The 19,807-nt window shown below is 46.6% G+C and overlaps 1 protein-coding gene across 1 annotated transcript in view; it reads right to left on the bottom strand.

Moving 5' to 3' along the window:
* Positions 1 to 16,587, bottom strand: part of LOC145410800 (uncharacterized) — a 155,601-nt gene extending 139,014 nt beyond the window's left edge. The window contains exons 1-2 of the mRNA XM_080280918.1: positions 16,476 to 16,587; positions 15,604 to 15,806 (exon numbers count right to left, since the gene is read on the bottom strand). Of these exons, the coding sequence (XP_080137044.1) occupies positions 15,604 to 15,806; positions 16,476 to 16,587 (315 nt within the window). The remainder of the gene's footprint in view (positions 1 to 15,603; positions 15,807 to 16,475) is intronic.
* Between the last annotated feature and the right edge of the window lie 3,220 nt (positions 16,588 to 19,807).

The raw sequence follows: 19,807 nt of genomic DNA, 5'->3' as shown, positions 1-19,807 counted from the left end.
ATAAAATACGATAATGATTTTTGTTATATCTATGCTAATTAACAGTAGTGGAAGGAAGTTTAAAAATTACAGATCAGGGGAGGGATATTCAAACGAACTTAAGAGCGCTTCCCTTTCGTAATTTTGTTTTCGTAGTAAAGACAAGGAAAGAAGCGTACAGGTTTCCAAATTTCTCAAACTGATCCACACACACACACACACACACACACACAAAGCAATCTCCAAATGGGTCAATGGTAGAAAATTGGAAACATTTTAGGGGTGGGTGATTTTTTTTCTTTGGGGGGGAGGATGTGTGTGTGTGTGTGTGTGTGTGTGTGTGTGTGTGTGTGTGTGTGTGTGTAGTTCCGTCTGTCTCGTTATTAAGGTTCAGTTTCTCTGTTAGGGTTTATTGTACTCTGATGTTTGTTTAATCCCTTGTTAGTTTTCATTCAGCCTGTGTTTTATATAGCCTGTCTCGTTTATATTAGTGTACCTTCATTTAACCTGCTCCTTCTCTAAATATCGTCTCGTTTACTATATCCTCTTCTGCCTTAATTTTCACTCCGTTTAAATTCGGTTCCTTGCTTAATTTGTCTCGTTTATTTACCTAGTCTTCATTGTTTAACGAGCTTCTCTGTTTACATGAGTCGTTTGTCGTTTATCTGCTTTCAGCCTTCAATGTTTCACTACTTCTCTGCTTGCATAAATTTAGTGTCTGAGTCAGTTTCTTCTTCTTCACTTGCTTTTTCTTCGTCTCGTTTTAGTTTCTGTCTTTATTGTTTACTAAGTTTCTCCTATAAGTCCGGGGTCTTCTGTTTACGTCGTGTATTCCCTTCAACCTCACTATATTTCTTTTTTTACTTATTTAGACTGTCTTCAATGTTACAGTATATATACGTTCACTTTCTTCTCTGAATACGTCGCCCTACTCTTCCTCCCGTTTCTTCTTCGTCTCGTATATTCACTTTGTCTTCTACGCTTACCGACTTTTTTCTCTGCCTGGGTCCTGTGTCTTACTCTTCGTCTTCATCTGTTTTGTCTTCCTCTTCCCGTTCACCTGTTTTGTCTTCCTCTTCCTCCTCACCTATTTTGTCTTCCTCTTCGTATTCGCCTGCTTTGTCTTCCTCTTCGCCTATTTTGTCTTCCTCTTCACCTGTTTTGTCTTCCTCTCCACCTGTTTTGTCTTCCTCTCCACCTGTTTTGTCTTCCTCTCCACCTGTTTTGTCTTCCTCTCCACCTGTTTTGTCTTCCTCTCCACCTGTTTTGTCTTCCTCTCCACCTATTTTGCCTTCCTCTTCACCTATTTTGTCTTCCTCTTCACCTATTTTGTCTTCCTCTTCACCTATTTTGTCTTCCTCCACCTACTTTGTCTTCCTTTCCACCTGTTTTGTCTTCCACTACCTCTTCACCCGCCTTCTCTTCTCTAGTTTCAGTCTTCAATGTTTACCAAGTTTCCTCTGTTTACGTCTCGCATCTTCCTCTTCGTTTGTTTTTTTCCTTCGTGCTGGACTGGAGTGAAAAGGGATCGCCAGGGTAAGGGATAGTTTGCATGCCGACTCGCAATCTGGCCCGAATTCTCTCCCTTTTGTTTTGTTGTCGGGAGCAGTTTAGACTCTCTCACTTTCTTGCTCCTCCTCCTCCTCCAGTCTGTCTGTCTGTCTCTCTCTCTCTCTCTCTCACACACACACACACACACACATCCTTTCACTCACTCTTCCAGTTGCCTTATGAACGATCCATGTTCAATCTCTCTCTCACGCACACACACATCCTTTCAATCACTTCCAGTTGTCTAATGAACAACCATCCATATTCTCTCTCTCTCTCTCTCTCTCTCTCTCACACACACACACACACACACACACACACACACACACACACACACAGCACTTCGTTCTAGTTAGTTTCCTTACACGCAATACCGAGGCAAGACACCAACCCATCTCATTAAATCTCATATATCCTAACCTGACAAAAAGATCCCTAACACCCTTCAGCTCAGTGGGCGGCCGAGTGTAGTCAGAGTGAACAGTGAACTAGTAACCAAGCAGACTCGTTCCTATCTCATATCTAAGCCTTATCTATTCTTATGCAACCATGACTTATGTTCAACTTCTGCGACTGGACCACTTTCGTCAAATGAAAACAAATGGATTATAGTTTTGACACAGATCTGGGACGGCATAAAGAAGCCGACGTCCATGAAGTCACACACACACACACACACACACACACACACACACAGTCGGGGATCAAAGAACACGCTCACGAGAAACTTCGTACGCACAAAAGGAGCCAGAGAAACGCGCGCGCACACACACACACACACACACACCGCAGTATCGAAACCCCAAGTATAGTTAAGTAAAACAAAAATCGTGCATACTGAAAAAGAAATACAGAAAATACCCTTCCTACACTCAAAATCTCTCTCTCTCTCACACACACACACACTAAAAATAACATCCAAGGCAAACCCACACAAACTGACAACACCGTCCCCGTCCCCCTTCCACCCTCTCCAGCCTCCCACCCCTCCTTCGCCTGTCTCTCTCACGGCGTTTAATTTACCGACAGCGACAGACCGAGGGAACAGCGGCGACCCGAGTCTGCCAATATCGCGGACACGGGGAGACGGGAGGGGGCAGTGGTGGGCTGACAAGAAGGCGGGCTGGGGACGCGACAAGAAGGGCCGCTAAAGAGGGTGCTGGGATTTCATATAAAGGAGCATCTAGGTCCGATAAAGAGGGGCATGAGACTGGCATAAAAGGTCACTCTTCGGACAATACGGGGCGCTGGACCGAGAAAGAAAGAAAGAAAACAGACCAGGATATACGTAGGGGGTGTTGATTCCGGAGGGGTAAAAAAAAAAAAAAAAGTTGGGGTTCAAGGTTCATTTGCATTCGATAAAAAGGGACAAGGGGGGTCAAACATTAGGAGGCGCAAGGGGGAACTGGGGTGCGACAGAAGGGGGAACCGGGGTGCGACAGAAGGGGGAACCGGGGTGCGACAGAAGGGGGAACCGGGGTGCGACAGAAGGGGGAACCGGGGTGCGACAACAGGGGGAACCAGGGTGCGACAAAATAGGGAACAGGGGTGCGACGAAAGGGGGAACTGGGGTGCGACAACAGGGGGAACTGGGGTGCGACAAAAGGGGGAACCGGGGTGCGACAACAGGGGGGAACTGGGGTGCGACGAAAGGGGGAAATGGGGTGTGACAGAAGAGGGAACTGGGGTGCGACAACAGGGGGTGCAGGGAGACCAAGAAGACGATGCTCTAATACAGGAAAAACTTTGGTCTGACCCTCCCTTATACCCATCACACGTCACACAATAAGAGGAGAGAGAATCTGTTGGAGTGAGGTTGGGGGTGGGGAAGTAGGGACGGATTGTGGGGAGGGAGGGAATAATGAAGAGGGGAGAGGAGAATGGGTAAGAAAAAGATGGGAGGGAGGGAATAATGAAGAGGGGAGAGGAGAATGGGTAAGAAAAAGATAGGTTAGGTAAGGCAGGATGTAATGAGGTGAAGAAAAATTGAGGGAGATGGGGTAAGAGGGAGAGACTGTGCTTTCGTGTCTGTTTTATTTATTGGCGGCAAGTTATTGAGCTGGAGTTGTTTTGCCCTTAGGAGAGGAATAAAGAAGTTGGGGAAGGAGGTAAAAGGAAAGTGCGATCGGCGGGGCAGAAGTGTGGAGTGAATATTCTTTATAAAATAAGAAAAAAAAATTGTCCTTTCCACACAAACATGAAAAAGAAAGCCAGTATCAAGATCCGCTCGAGATGCCTAGTCCCCGTGTTTACAAGATCACTGGCTACTGGAGAGAGATGCTGTGAACTGTATATGAAAGCTGAAAGTATCGGTTAACTCTTGCGTGATGGGTGAAGAGATACAGGGAAGGGACAGTGTTGAGAGACGGGTGCTGCGTGCCCACCGTAAAGAGGATGCGAAGTAGAAACAGCGTTGGATACAACAATTTTTGCAGCTTACTCCAAAAGTCCTAACAGGGAAATCGCTGAATAAAACCACAATCCCTGCGTTTGGTGTTTTTCCCTCTTCTGTTGGAAAATTTACTGAGAAGGAGTTATTCTGTTCTTGAGGTTGGAAGGGAAGGGAGGAGTTAGGGGAGCGGGGTTCATGGGAGGTTGAGGTGGCGGTGGTTAAGAGATCGAGACTTGTAAGTGAATTTAAACGAGAGAGAGAGAGAGAGAGAGAGAGAGAGAGAGAGAGACTGACTTAAGAATGGCGCTACTGTCTGAGTCTGTGAGAAGGAAGGGCAGTTGAGGTTCTTCCTTGATGGGTGTTGAGAGACGAAGGAGGAGGTTGGAAAAGTGGAAAGGAAGAGACGAAAAAGAAGGTTGGAAAAGTAGAGAGAGACGAAAGAGGAGGTTGGAAAAGCAGAAAGGGAGAAGTTGACTGAGGGAGGTTCGTGATACTGTCCAAGGTTTCAAGATGGACTTCACCCACACCAAGTACTTTGTTTTGGAGGTTTGATGGGGTGCTGGGGGGGTTTGGGAGGAAGGTGGAGGGAGATTACATGAGAAGGGAAGATGGAAGGTTTGGCTGGTGGATGTAGGGAGGTAGAAGGAAATTACATGACAGGGAGCTGGGGGATTTGGGAGGGAGGTGGAAGATTACATGAGATGGCGAGGTGTGAGGTTTGGGACGGAGGTGGATGTAGGGAGGTGGAAGATTATGAAATGGGGAGCTGTGGGGTTTGGGAAAGAGGTGGATGTAGCGAGATGGAAGATTACATGAGATGGGGAGCTGAAGGGTCTGGGAGGGAGGTGGAAGATTACGTGAGATGGGGAGCTGGGATATTTGGGAGGGAGGTGGAAGGAGATCACATGAGATGGGGAGCTGTGGCGTTTTGGAGGAGGGGAACTGGGGGAGTTTGGAAGAGGGGAGCTGGGGAGTTCTGGAGGGGAGAAGTAGGGGGTTTGGGAGGAGGGGAGAAGTAGGGGGTTTGGGAGGAGGGAAGAAGTAGGGGGGTTTGGGAGGAGGGAAGCTGGGGGGGTTGAGGGGTGGGAGGGAGGTGGAAGGGGATTACAGTTTGTCTAATTAACCTTTGCAGATTTTCGTCCTTTTGCAGCTTATTTCCCGTAGCTCAGTGGCAGAAAAGACAATACTACGACTCTACATCCTTTCCATACCACCTCTTCGTGACTAGCATCATATCCTAGTGTTAATCTGCTACACCTCAGCATTCATAATACAGACGCTAATTCTATACCAAGTCAGAGTGAACAGGGTATATAAGGGGTTACGTGTTGTGGTGGACTGGAGTGTGGTGGACTGGAGTGTGGTAGCCTTAGTGTTCGTATTTTCACTGGTTATCTTACATTCACCATACTACACTCCTTTCAACCTAACCTGGCCTAAAATTCCTCTCTCTCCATCTCCAATGCAGAGTTGTCATAAACCGGCAGTTGGTTATGGTGCTAGTCACGAAGAAGTGCTACGGAAAGATTGCAGAGCCGTATCATCGCCCATTTCTCTCAATGATCTACGTGAAAAAAGCTGCAAAAGGACGAAAATCTTGGCCAAGTTAGAGTAAAAGGTGGTAGGGTGTAATGAGTGGGTGGTGTGTAATGAGGGATGGGTGGAGTGTAATGAGGTGTGGGTGGGGTGTAATGAGGTGTGGGTGGGGTGTAATGAGGTGTGGGTGGGGAGTGTAATGAGGTGTGGGTGGAGTGTAATGAGGTGTGGGTGGGGAGTAATGAGTGGGTGGAGTGTAATGAGGTGTGGGTGGGGTGTAATGAGGTGTGGGTGGAGCGTAATGAGGTGTGGGTGGGGTGTACTGAGGTGTGGGTGGGGTGTATTGAGGTGTGGGTGGAGCGTAATGAGGTGTGGGTGGGGTGTAATGAATGGGTGGAGTGTAATGAGGTGTGGGTGGGGTGTAATGAGGTGTGGGTGGGGTGTAATGTGTGGGTGGGGTGTAATGTGTGGGTGGGGTGTATTGTGTGGGTGGGGTGTATTGTGTGGGTGGGGTGTAGGGAGAAGTGGGCAAGACTATTTAACGACCTAGTTTGATCCAAGAGTCTATCTATCTATTGCCAGACGCCTTAATCCCATACGAGGTGGCCACAAACAAATCGCCACCACGTCGCCCTCTCCCCCTGTCTGTTAAAGGGATTTAATTGGCACAAGGATGGTCTACAAATGTGAGAGGGAGAGGGATTAGAGTGGGGGTCAGACGGGAAGGGTTGAGTTGAAGGATGGAGATAGGATTTGGTGAAGGAATTTAGTTGTGAATGTTTCGTCCCTGAGGTGAGAGAGAGAGAGAGAGAGAGAGAGAGAGAGAGAGAGAGAGAGAGAGAGAGAGAGAGAGAGAGAGAGAGAGAGAGAGAGAGAAAGAATGTTAGGTAGGAAGGGTTGAGTTCAAGGATGGAAAGAGGATTGTGTGAGGGAATTAATTTACTTGAGAATCCTTGGTCTTTGATGTTATAGGTGAATTAAGAGGATCAGAGAGGAAGGATTGAGACGAGACAGGAGGATCGAAGGGTTAGGGGCTAGAGAGAAGGGTTGAGAAGAGAGAAAGAGGAGATCAAGGGTTAGGGGTTAAAGAGGAAGGGTTGAGACGAGAGAGGACGATCAGAGAGTTGGCAATATGAAAGGAGGGATTGAGAAGAGAGAGACAGGAGGATCAGGGGGTTAGGAGGTTAGAGAGGAGGGGTTACGACGAGACAGAGTTGGCAATTTGAGAGGAGGGATTGAGAAGAGAGAGAGAGAATGATCAGAAGGTTAGGGGGTTAGAGAGGAAGGGTTGAGAAGAGAGAGAGAGGAGGATCAGAGAGTTAGGGGGTTAGAGAGGAAGGGTTGAGAAGAGAGACGAGGAAGATCAGGGGGTTAGGGAGTTAAAGAGGAAGGGTTGAGGAAAGAAAGAGAGGAGGATCAGAGGGTTTGGGGGTTAGACAGGAGGGGTTGAGAAGAGACAAAGGAGGATCAGGGGGTTAGGGAAGACGCGTTGAGATGAGACAGAGGAGGATCAGAGGGTTTGGGGGTTAGACAGGAGGGAATGAGAAGAGACAATGGAGGATCAGGGGGTTAGGGAAGAAGGTTTGAGAAGATTGAGGTTGGTCAGAGTATTGGCAGGGTACTTTTGTCAGGGTTTATGAGGGGGAATTGACGACTCTGAGTTATTGTTCCCCAAGTTGAGAAAGTACGATGGTTGTGTGTGGGTGGGGATGATGTGGGTGGGAGTGGGGGGGTGATGTGGGTGGGAGTGGGGGGGTGATGTGGGTGGGAGTGGGGATGATGTGGGTGGGAGTGGGGGGGTGATGTGGGTGGGAGTGGGGATGATGTGGGAGGGGGTAGAAGGCGGTAGGGGTGATGTGGGTGGCGGCAGGGGGTGATTGTTGGGGTGGGGACGATGGTAGAGGTGGGGTGGGGGTGCTGGCAGACGTGGGGTAGGGACGATAGCTGAGGTGGTTTGGGTGGTGTGGTGGGGGTGATGATGAGGGGGGGTTGGGAGGGGTGAAGGTGGTGGTGAAGTGGAGACTGGGAGGGGTGAAGGTGGTGGTGAAGTGGAGACTGGGAGGGGTGAAGTGGGGGGTTGGGGAGTTTAGAAAATTTCGTCATAAATGTGCTAGTAACAGGTAATATACTAGATTGAAAGCATTCTGTTCAACCGTATTAAACAGCGTCTTTCAGCCCTCGGGTCTTTCTTCTTTGCATAAAAATAGTCACCCCTTCTGATCTTAATCTCATGACTCTCTCTCCAACCACATTCTTCCTCCCTCCCTCCACTCTCTCCACACCATTTCTCTCTCTCTCATCTCCAACCAGACTTTCCTTCCCTTTCTGCATACCTTTTACCTCCAACTTTCTCTACCTCCTTCCCCCAACCCAGTCTCTCTCTCTCTCTCCATTACTATTTTCTCCTCTTCTGGAAAAGGAAAAGAAGAAAACTAAACAAAAGAGAAGGGAAGAAACTGGAAGGAGGGAAGGACAAGGGAGGTATTGAGTAAACACACACACACACACACACACACACACACACACACACACACACACACACACAAGAAACCACGTACGCAGACACGAAGCCAGAGAAACGTACACAAAGAAACCCAGAACACGCACACAGTATGAAAAGTACACGCAAGGAACAAAGACACGCAGCAGGAAAAGCGTACACGAAACTACCGCGCACGCACACACACACACACGGAAGACATACACAGCAAGAAAAACGTGCACGAAACAGCATTACACACACACACAGGAGGAGAGAGAGAGAGAGAGAGAGAGAGAGAGAGAGAAAATCCTAATCATAATCCCATATCCAGTTATAATTCTCTCCTACGCTTCAGGCCTTGCTATCCCTACTTTCCCCATAAAATAGATACCATAGTCTTCTCTATATTCCACAGCCTTCAGGGGACCATTAGGGCTGTTGCTGTTTGATTTCCTTTGTAATTCCTTGTATTTTAAGCTGAATAAAATCGTCTAGGAAGGATAAAAATCATCTATCTATCTATCTATTACCAGAAGCCTTAATTCCGTAAAGGATGGTCACAAACAAATCGCCTCCCTGTCGCCCTGTCCCACGCCATTTCACTGTCCTTCCCCAGCTCACACCCCCTCTCTCATACACCTCTCCACTCCATCCTTCCACCTCATCCTCGGCCTCCCCCTCCCTCATCAAGGAAGAATAAATAAATGAAAATATACGTTTTTAGAGTTAAGTGTTTTAAGGAAGAATAGTTTGTCCAGTCCAAGTAATTTCTCAGTTTGATCAAATTAGCTAGAGAAGTAATGCGATTTGCTGGGAAGTATTACCCGAAAAACAACACACACACACACACACACACACACAGAATGGGAGAAAACACACACACGGGGAGAGAGAGAGAGAGAGAGAGAGAGAGAGAGAGAGAGAGAGAGAGAGAGAGAGAGAGAGAGAATGTAAAATTAAAGAGAACTGAAGGAGGATAGAAAAAGAGTGGGTGAGGATTAAGAGCAGAGAGAATGGAAAGAAAAGTAAGAAGAGTAAGTTTGGGGATGCTACACGAAGGGGTGGAAAGAGTGGTGTGAGATGGGGAAGGCAAGGGAGAGGGAAGAGAAAGGAAGAAAGAGAGGGGGAAGGAAGGAGATGGAAGAGGCGGATGAGAGGTGCAAGGAAAAGAGAAGAGCCAGGAAGAGGAGGAGGAGGGAGGAGGAGGAGAGGACTAGGGGGAAATGGAAGAGAAACAGGAGAGGGTGAGAGAAGAGAAGAATATGCGGAAGAGGAAACACAAAGACAAGGGAGAGAGAGGGGGGGGGGAGGAGATGGAAGAGGCGGATGAGAGGTGCAAGGGAAAGAGAAAAGACAGGAGGAGGAGGAGGGGGAGGGGAGAAAAATGCCAGGGTGAGAGAAGAGACACAGGAGTGGGTGAGAGAAGAATATGCGGAAGAGGAAAGACAAAGACAAGGGAGACAGAGAGAGAGAGGGGGGGGGGAGATGGAAGAGGCGGATGAGAGGTGCAAGGGAGAGGAGACTGGAGGAGGAGGAGGAGGAGGGAGAGCGGAGAAAATGACCAGGGGAAGAGGGAAGAGAAACAGAAGAGGGTGAGAGAAGAGAAAAAAGGCGTAGAAAAGGAAAGACAAAGACGAGAGGAGGGATGAGAAACAGGAGGGGAAAGAAGGAAGTGGGGAGAATGGGGGAGAAAGGGGGAGGAAGGGATGGGATGGGGTGTGAGGGAGAGGAGGGGAGAGGTGGAGACGCAGGGAGGTAGGGAATGGGGAACGGGTGAGGGGGAGAGGAGAGGAAGGAAGGGGACGGGATGAGGGGATAGGGAGTAAGGAGTGGGAGTGGGGAGTATGGGGTAAGGGTGGGTGTGGGGAGAGGGTGTGTGTGTGTGTGTGTGGGGGGGGGGGTGAGGGATGAGGAGGTAAGGGTGAGTGTAGGGTGAGGGGGCAGGGGGTAAGGGTGGGCGTGGAGTGTAAGGGGTATGAGGTAAGGGTGGGTGTTGGGGTAAGGGTGGGTGTGGGTTGTAACGGAGAGGGGGTAAGGGTGAGTGTGGGGTAAGGGTTGGTGTGGGGTGAGGGTGAGAGGGAATCGGTGGGGTGTGGGGGTGAGGGAAAGGGTGGGGTGTGGGGCTGAGGGAAAGGGTGGGGTGTGGGGCTGAGGGAAAGGGTGGGGTGTGGGGCTGAGGGAAAGGGTGGGGTGTGGGGCTGAGGGAAAGGGTGGGGTGGGGTGTGGGGCTGAGGGAAAGGGTGGGGTGGGGTGGGGTGTGGGGGTGAGGAGTGTGAGTTTAACCTGATGGCGACGTTTGATGCTGCAAGTTCGGGAAACAGGTCTTCGGAGGCCAGTGGGACTTAAAGGAGTGAATCATTCAGGACTCTCTCTCTCTCTCACATTCTCTCTCTCTCTCACACACACACACACACACACACACAACCCTCCCACACGCACTCCATCTTTCAATCCACACTACCCCCAAAACACACACACACACCTTCTGCCATATTCTTCCTATTCCTTTTCTGTTTTCTTGTCCACACACACACACACACACACACATACACGATCTCGTAGTACAGTACATCTTAGCACAATAATTTCTAGTACTAATATCAACCATTACTAATAATAATAATATCCAGGTATTTCCGGTCAGCAGGGTTACCTTTACGCATTTTCCTGTAAAATTAACTTCCGGTGGGTACGGAGGGGAGGGGAGGGGAGAGAGAGAGAGAGAGAGAGAGAGAGAGAGAGAGAGACCTACCTACTCTATCTTTCAATCATTAACACACTGGCCATTCTAACATCGACTCTCTGTCTATTTATCTCTCAAACACACACTGACCATTCTTACATACTCTCTCTCACGCACGCGCACTAACATTCTTGCATCCAGACTCTCTCTATCACACACACGCAAGCACACACACACACACACACACAAACACACTCTACCACCCTCCCACACGCACTCCATCGTTCAGTCCCCACTACCTCCAAAACACACACACAACCACACTTCGCCATAACATTCTGCTTTATTGCTTTACGAAGTTGGAAATGAAGTGACATGGACTGGGACCCTGAGACAAGGGCTAACGGGGTGGGTGCTGGGCTGTTGGTTGCAAGTTTAAAGCTGGTGAGAGAGTGAGAGAGAGAGAGAATGTGCGACAGAGAGAGCGAGTCTGGATGCAAGAATGTGTGTGTGTGTGTGTGTGTGTGTGTGTGTGTGTGTGTGTGTGTGTGTGTGTGTGTGTGTGTGTGTGTGTGTGTGTGAGAGAGAGAGAGAGAGAGAGAGAGAGAGAGAGAGAGAGAGAGAGAGAGAGAGAGAGAGAGAGAGAGAGAGAGTGAGTTTAAAGCTGGTGAGAGAGTGAGAGAGAGAGAGAATGTGCGACAGAGAGAGCGAGTCTGGATGCAAGAATGTGTGTGTGTGTGTGTGTGTGTGTGTGTGTGTGTGTGTGTGTGTGTGTGTGTGTGTGAGAGAGAGAGAGAGAGAGAGAGAGAGAGAGAGAGAGAGAGAGTGAGTCTGGGTGCAAGAATGTTTGTGTGTGTGTGTGGGGGGGAAGTGGTGATAGAGGCTTGGAGTGGTGGGAAAAAGGTGATAGAGGCGCTTGGAGTGGTGGAAGAGTGGTGATACAGAGGCTTGACGTGGTGGAAGAGTGGTGATAGGCTTGGAGTGGTGGAACTGTGGTGATAGAGGCTTGGAGTGGTGGAAGAGTGATGACAGAAAGGCTTGGAGTGGCGAGAGGGAGTTGCGACTAAGAGGTCTAAATCAATTTCCAAACCTTCCATTTCAAGACAGAGCGCAAGACTAATTACTTACTATAAATGCCACCACGTGCTTTTCTTCCTTCACATCTATTTACTTCATCATTAAATTTCCACACGACTAACCTACCTACGTATGAAGTCATTAAAAATCCCTACATCCCTTCCTTTACAGACCTAATTATATACCAACCAACAGGCGAATAACCTCATAGTAATCTAGTGTAATTTTTCCTTCACCTACCTCTGAAACACCGTCACTTCGATGTCACCCACACGTCCACTGCAAGTCAAACAGATCTCGATTCATCTCCTGCTATTCCCGCCCTTCTCTTCACACGCACGAATACATAAAATAATACAGAATGTCATCAATCTCCGAACAATCCCGCTCTTCACACGCACAAAAACAGAGGAAAAAGTACAGACAGCACACGAGACAGTAGCCGGTCACTCAATCCTAGAAACAGTACCTCATAGCAGACACGCGTCTCCTGATTAGGTTGCCATAAACTGTTAAAATGAATAAAAACAAAGGCTAGGAAATACCAGTACCGTCGCCTTTCCTGTCTCTCTTCTTACACAGTTTTATCATTACATTCTACTTCGATATATATTTGAGAAACCAGGGATCAGTTTGTAAAAAAAAAATGTGAGATATTTATTGATGGTAACTGAGTATACATTTCACCACTTCTCGACAACCCCCCCCCCCACACAGCTCAGTTGCCAATCTCAAAACACTAGATAATTACAACCCTACAGTGACATCCCTATTATTTATGACGACGTATAAAGAACGTGTGAGAGAAGAAAGTGGTACATTAGAGAAGAGCATTGGAGACGCGATTGACTAAGCAGTATATTTGTAAGGAACGATTAACAAGACGTGCATTCAGATTTCACGCATCTCCTCCACCCCTATACCAACCCCTCCGCACCTCCTCCTCCCCAATCCCCCCAGGCCCAAACCCCCCACCTCCCTCCATTCCCCCAGCCCTTTCCTCCCTACACCTTCCCTTCCTCCTCCATCTCCCTGCCCCGCCCTACCCCACCCTCTCGCCAACTACCACTGTGCAGCAACCTCTCTTATTAAACTGGGGATTCTGAATGTTCTGTCTCTATGTAACATCAGTTCAGCTTCTTATGATTAAAAAAAAAGCCAACTAAGGAACGTTGTGAAGCGGGTGAAAGAATTTGCTGTTTTTCATGATGTAAGTTTTCGTCTCCATATTTTCACTGCTATCCCTCTCTATACACTATCTTCCTTTCCCTCTCCTCTTCATCTCCTCCTCCTTCACTCTCCACCACTCCTCTCTCTCTCTCTCTCTCCAGGGAACATCTATAATGTACACGGAAGTAAATTTGTCATGTGGCAAAGTGGTGAAACGTGCCCCTACCCCTCCACCCCCCCTTAGACACACACACGCACACACACAGGTACAAACAAGCACCAAGACACACACATACACAGTCACAAGGAAAAACAAGCACCGAGAGAGAGAGAGAGAGAGAGAGAGAGAGAGAGAGACTATAGTAACCATCTGTGCCTCTGGACTTCTACAGGGTTAATGAAGAGCAATGGCCGTCTCCATGTCTAGCCGCTTTCAACATACACGCACGACACAAACATACATGAGGCTATAAGTACACGGGTAAGAACTGCACACACACACACACACACACACACACAAAACGCACGTGAGTAACCATATACACAATAAAGTCTTACATGTAGGGGCAACCAACGCCAATAAAACACACACACACACACTGCTAATAATCTCTCTCTCTCCCGTTAATTTCAATGCTAAACACCATACATTCATTGATATACCGCTTACCACTTCCTTTTTCTCTAATATACTCGTTCACTGGCATATCGATATACTCAGATTCAGTTAGCCTAGACCAACTATACCCTTAAATATACTGATATATTTCCCTGTTACTTATACTTATCCCTCATATACTCATTCACTGACATACTCCAATATACTCACTCAAATATACTTAACATCAGTCACCCTAAGCCTATTATACTCTCAAATACACTGATATACTTTCCTCTGTTACTTTTCCCTCATATACCCTTTCACTCACATACCCTGATATACTCACTATGATATACTTAGCAGCTTCTGTTAGCTTTCTCTGTCCCTTCCCCTCCAAGCATTTCCGCTCTCCTGCATTTCCTCTTTCTCCCTCTCTTCCCCTCCTCCACACTCCATCCAGCTTTACTCCTCGCTCACTCTCTCTCTCTCAGACTTCACAATACGTTTACACACACAAAGGACGATACACACACGCACACTCACACTTTCACGTCTCTCTCTCTCTCCTACGGTAATTAACGAGTCTTAAAATCCCTTCTTCTAATCCCTCCTAATCCAGAATACCCTAATCCCAGAGTCGACCAGGAATAGTTTAAAAGTGAATGGAATAGTTTTGTTATTTCCTTGTGATTTCCTGGGTCTTGCTTTACAATCTCTCTCTCTCTCTCTCTCTCTCTCTCTCTCACACACACACACAATATTTTTTGATGATTTCTCTCAATTCTTCTTTATTTCTTGGGTCCTACTGTACAATCTCTCTCTCTCTCTCTCTCTCTCTCTCTCAGGGTGGTAAAAAAATACAAAGACTGACTAAAATAATTAATATTAAGTAGTACTCAGACAAAATCCCATACACACACACACACACACACACACACACACACACCGTAATCCCCAGCACACCGCATCATCTAGGGTAGTTGATCTTAGGATATATACCGATAGATAGTGATAGATAAACGTAATAAAACAATGCACAATACTCACATAAGCAGTAATTCTTTGCCATAAAAAATCATCTTAAAGCGGGTGGTTGTAGGGTATGTATTGGTAGATAGAAATAGATAAATACAGACAGATATACAGTAGATTAAAGATACATAAATATTGCAAACAGACTCAACATAAAGCAATAAAGTTTTCACGTTAATAATTCCTGTACATTATAAACCTTAAGAGGAGGATTGGTAATGTACTGATAAAAATAGATCGATGGATAGATATATAAAAAAATAAATAAACAGCAAGAGATTGATAGACAGATAGAAAGGGACTGATAGACATAGATACCAACAACACACAACTATGGCATTACATGGTACTTACACAGGCAGTTATCTCTTGCATGTTAAATATCATCTTTGGCGGGTGGTGTTGAGTATGTATTCAAGATAGATAAATAGATAGATAAGGGATGGATATAGACAGATGGACAGACACAAGACGGGGCACTCACATCAACAGTAATCCCCTCCACATCAAATCTCATCTTCGGCAGGTGGTGTTTGGCTGGGTATTTGCAAAGACTCAGACATACACACACACACACACACACACACACACATACATACAGATAGAGAGAGAGAGAGAGAGAGAGAGAGAGAGAGAGATCAATATGGGGTATTCACATCAACAGTAATCCCCTGCACATCAAATATCATCTTTGGCGGGTGGTGCTTGGTAATGTACAAAGACAGACAGACAGATAAATAGACAGATTGATAGATAAAGACACAAAACAAAACTGGTTACTCACATCCACAGTAATCCCCTGCACATCAAATATCATCTTGGGCGGGTTGTGTTTGGGTATACACTGATACAGCCAGACAGACACACAGACAGACAGATAAATAGATACATGGAGAGCTAGGTTGATAGATAAAGAAATAAATAAAACACAGGGTACTCACATCCACAGTAATCCCCAGTACATCAAATATCATCTTGAGTGGGTTGTGTTTGGTATATACGGATGGGCAAATTGACAGATAGACAGACAGACAGACAAATAAATAAGCAGACAGATAGAATGATAGATAAACACACACAAAACAACACAGGGTACTCACATCCACAGTAATGCCCTGCACGTCAAATATCATCTTGGGTGGGTTGTGTTTGGGTATATACTGATAAAACTGGTCGTTGTTCCGCCACCACTTGATGGAATACAGTTGGCTGGGTGTACTCCAGGCGAAGGCACAGGTGAGATGCGCGTCCTCACCTACGTACAGCACCCTGGGCACCGTGACCACCAGGCTACGGGTGTTTACTGTGGGGGGAAAGACGCAGAGATGAGTACTAATTCACTTCACATAACAAGAAATACTGATACATAGCCAGGTAGATACGTAGTTAGACAGATGGACCAATTGTTAGACAGAGACAGATAGATATACTGTGCATATAGACAAACATAAATATAGCTGGATAGAAAGATAGATGGATGGATGGATATTCCCACAAAGAACCTTTCTCCCAAATGGACCTATTCCCACCACTGACCAAATTACACTACAGATTACTAAGCCTCCCTCCCTCTCTCTCCCCCCCCCTCCCTCCCTCTCTCTCTCACCTACCGGACGCGCCTGACCCCTGACCGGAGATGACCTAGCTTTTTTTCCCTTCTTTTTTGGCTTTCTTTCCCCCCCTGAAGCGAGTGGGAGAGAGAGTGATGGAGTTATCGTGTTCACCTCTCTCTGTGTCTGTACCGAGGGAGCAGAGTTTTTGTTCTGGTATATCTCTGTGTCTCTGTTTTACCCCTGTCTGTCTGTCTGTCTTCTGTTAATATGATACGATTCACTTATGCTTTCATGTCTCCAGGGAAAGAAGTTGTATGCTGCCTTCAAAAATCTGGAGAAAGCGTATGACAGAGCAGATCGCCAAGTGATGTGGAAGGTACGGAAAATATAATTATGTTGTATCTAAGATGGGAAATTACTGAGTGCTGCCCAAAGTGTGTATGAGAGGACTAAATCCCAGTGCTCGTGGAATATAAATGACGTGAGTTCTTGTGTATACGTAAATGCTGGGCTAAAACACTGATATATCATGTCCCCAGGGTTGTTCAATACATAAACAAGATATACTTAGATACTGATACAAATGCAGATACATGAATGGTGTCATAAAAGTACATGACAAAGCACTGAATGTTGAGGTGTCTTGGTGAGAAAAGGTAGTGTAAGGAAACTGCATATATAATTTATACTCTTGTCTGCTGTTGATACTCCTTGTTAAGTGCAGACAAGTGCGAGTTGAGAAAGTGAGTTTAAAAAGTGTGTGTAAGAAAAGAACGAAGTCACTGAGTTCACACCGAATGGCCAGGAAATGAAGAATATAAGTGCCTTCAAATACGCAGCGTGATGAGCAAGGATGGAAGCCAAGAGGATGAAGCAGACTAAAAGGTACAGCAGGAAATGAAGGTTGCAAGTTCCCTGAGAGGAGAGAAGTAGAAATGTCGCTGGATAAGAGTACTGCCACCCCGATCCTAACATGAGGAGGAAATCGTGAACTCTTTAGGAAGGAAACACATCATGAGAGAGTCGACATGCGTTAGAAGAGAAGTGTGTGGAGCTGCGTGGAGAGCCAGCCAGAAAAATTAAGTGGAGTATTGTGGTGTTGATGTGGATGTACTGGAAAACATTAGACGGTCTGGCCATGAGGAAAATAGAGACTGACTAGGAGTGTGTATGTGAGTGAGGTGGAGAGGGAGACCGAGGATGGGGTGGAGAGTTGAGAAAGGGGTGTGAGTTGGAGACAGGACAGCCGGATGGTGGAGGAAAGGGAGCCATATTCTCTCTCACTCTCTCCACACACACACACACACACACACACACACACACACACACACACACACACACACACACACACACACACACACAGCCTGAATATTGATGCTACACATTTTCTGCCTTTGTCTCGTTGCTTTTATTCAGGTGTCTCTCACGGTCTGTCTCTTTGCCATTCTGTGTCTGTCTGCATGCGTTCCTGTTTATCTGTGCCTGTTTGTTTATCTGTCCGTCTGTTTTCCTGTCTACACGTTTCCCTTACCGCCTATGCATCTGTCTGTCTGTCTAATTATTCTTTGTACGTATGTCTGCACCTGTCTTTCCATATCTAAATACTGTCTTCTCTCTCTATATATATTCCTATCTAACTATGCACCTGCCTATATAATTCTAACCATGTTCCTATGTTCGTGCTTTCATGCCTGTCGATTTGTCTGTCTAATTATTCTCTATGTATGTCTGCACCTGTCTTTCCATATCTAACTACTATCTTCTGTCTATACATATTCCTATCTAACTGAGCGCCTGTCTATATGCTTCCCACCACGTCTGCCTGTCTGTCTGTCTTCCTGTCAATGTTCGTGCTTTCATGTCTATCTATATGCTTTCCTTCTAGTGTCTGTCTCTTTCTTGCCTGCCTGTCTGTCTGTCTGTATGTGTTCTCCTGCCTGCCTGTCTCCCCTCACACACTCTTGACTCATACTGACTCTCTCTCATTCTCTCTCTCTGATACATGTGTCTGGGTTCACTCTCACTCCAATAATGTGTGTGTGTGTGTGTGTGTGTGTGTGTGTGTGTGTGTGAGACAGAGAAAGAGAGGGGGGGGTAAGAAAGAAGTAATATGGAGTAAGCGAGAGAGGGATGGAAGGAAGGAAGGAAAAGTGGATTAAGGACATAAAGAAGAAAACACAGAAGGAAAGAAGGATGGATGGATGGAAGGAAGAAGCGGAGGCAGGGACTGAATGGAGTAAAGGGAAGGATTAGCGAAGGAGTGAGGGAAACAGAGGAAAGGAAACAGGAGGGAAGGAAGTGAGGAGGGAAGGATGGTAGAAAGAAGGGAGAGGTAAGTACGGAAGGAAAAAGACAAAGGCAGGAAGGATGTAAAGAAGGATGGAGGTAGGTAAGAATGGAATAAGACAAAGGAAAAAAGGTAAGAGGAGGAGGTAAGAATGGAAAAAGACAAAGGAAGGAAGAAAGGGGAGGTAAGAACGGAAGGAAAGAGACAAAGGAAGGAAGAATTTAAGGAAGGAAGGTGAGGTAAGTACAGAAGGAAAATGACAAAGGAAGGAAGGATGTAAAGACGGAAGGAAGGAAGGAAGGAAGCGGGAGGTACGTACGGAAGGAAAAAGACAAAGGAAGGAAGGAAGGATGGAAGGAAGGAAGGAAGGAAGGAAGCGGGAGGTAAGTACGGAAGGAAGGAAGCGGGAGGTAAGTACGGAAGGAAAAAGACAAAGGAAGGAAGGATGTAAGGAAGGAAGGGGGAGGTAAGTACAGAAGGAGAAAGACAAAGGAAGGAAGGATGTAAGGAAGGAAGGAATGAAGGAAGGAAGGAAGCGGGAGGTGAGTACAGAAGGAAAAAGACAAAGGAAGGAAGGAGGGAAGGAGAGATGGAAGGAAGGAAGGGAGAGGGGAATAAGAGACTTAGAGTCAATGATGTTAACGTTTTCATTACATTTCCCTGCTGTTATTGAGAGAGAGAGAGAGAGAGAGAGAGAGTGTGTGTGTGTGTGTGTGTGTGTGTGTGTGTGTTAATACATGAGTTAACCGATATCTTTAGTCACTTATGTACAGTATGTGACAGGTCAACTCTGGAACGGTATGCCTCAATTTTTATTTCCCTCTGACTACGACCTCATGGCTTTTCAACGCAGTATGTCTCGTGATCTCGAACTGAACGGATCTTGAATCTGGTTCGCTTTTCTTTGCTTCCTTCTGAGGGTAACACTCTCTCTCTCTCTCTCTCTCTCTCTCTCACACACACACACACACACACACACACACACGATTGAAGCGGTTACTCACACATTGACTCCCCCCTCTCCACCTTACTCGTCCACACTCCACAGCGTGTTGTCAGATTGGAAGGCTGATTCGACTAGTAACCAAGGAGACTCTTTCCTACATCGCAACTAGAGCAATCGTATTTCATGCAACGGTGGCTTAGCATTGAATTTGTAGGAGTGGCCCAGTTCCGTCAGATAAATACAAACCAGCTACATGCACATCCCCCACCCCAACACCCTTTCACGTCTGTCATTTCCCCACACTCACCCCTTACCCCCCTCCCCTCTCTCTTCAAATGTCACCACCCCACACTCACTCCTTACCTCTCTCTCTCTCTCTCTCTCCTCATCAGTCACTTCCCCACACTCACCACTTCTCTCTCAATACCTTCACATCTGTCACATCCCCACACTCACTCCTTACCTCTCTCTCTCTCTCTCCTCATCTGTCACTTCCCCACACTCACCACTTCTCTCTC

The sequence above is a fragment of the Coenobita brevimanus genome, chromosome 11 (assembly GCF_032717465.1).
Source record: "Coenobita brevimanus isolate Jiangsu-jjx chromosome 11, ASM3271746v2, whole genome shotgun sequence".
NCBI lineage: Eukaryota > Metazoa > Arthropoda > Malacostraca > Decapoda > Coenobitidae > Coenobita > Coenobita brevimanus.
This window is presented reverse-complemented; position numbering and strand designations above follow the sequence as displayed.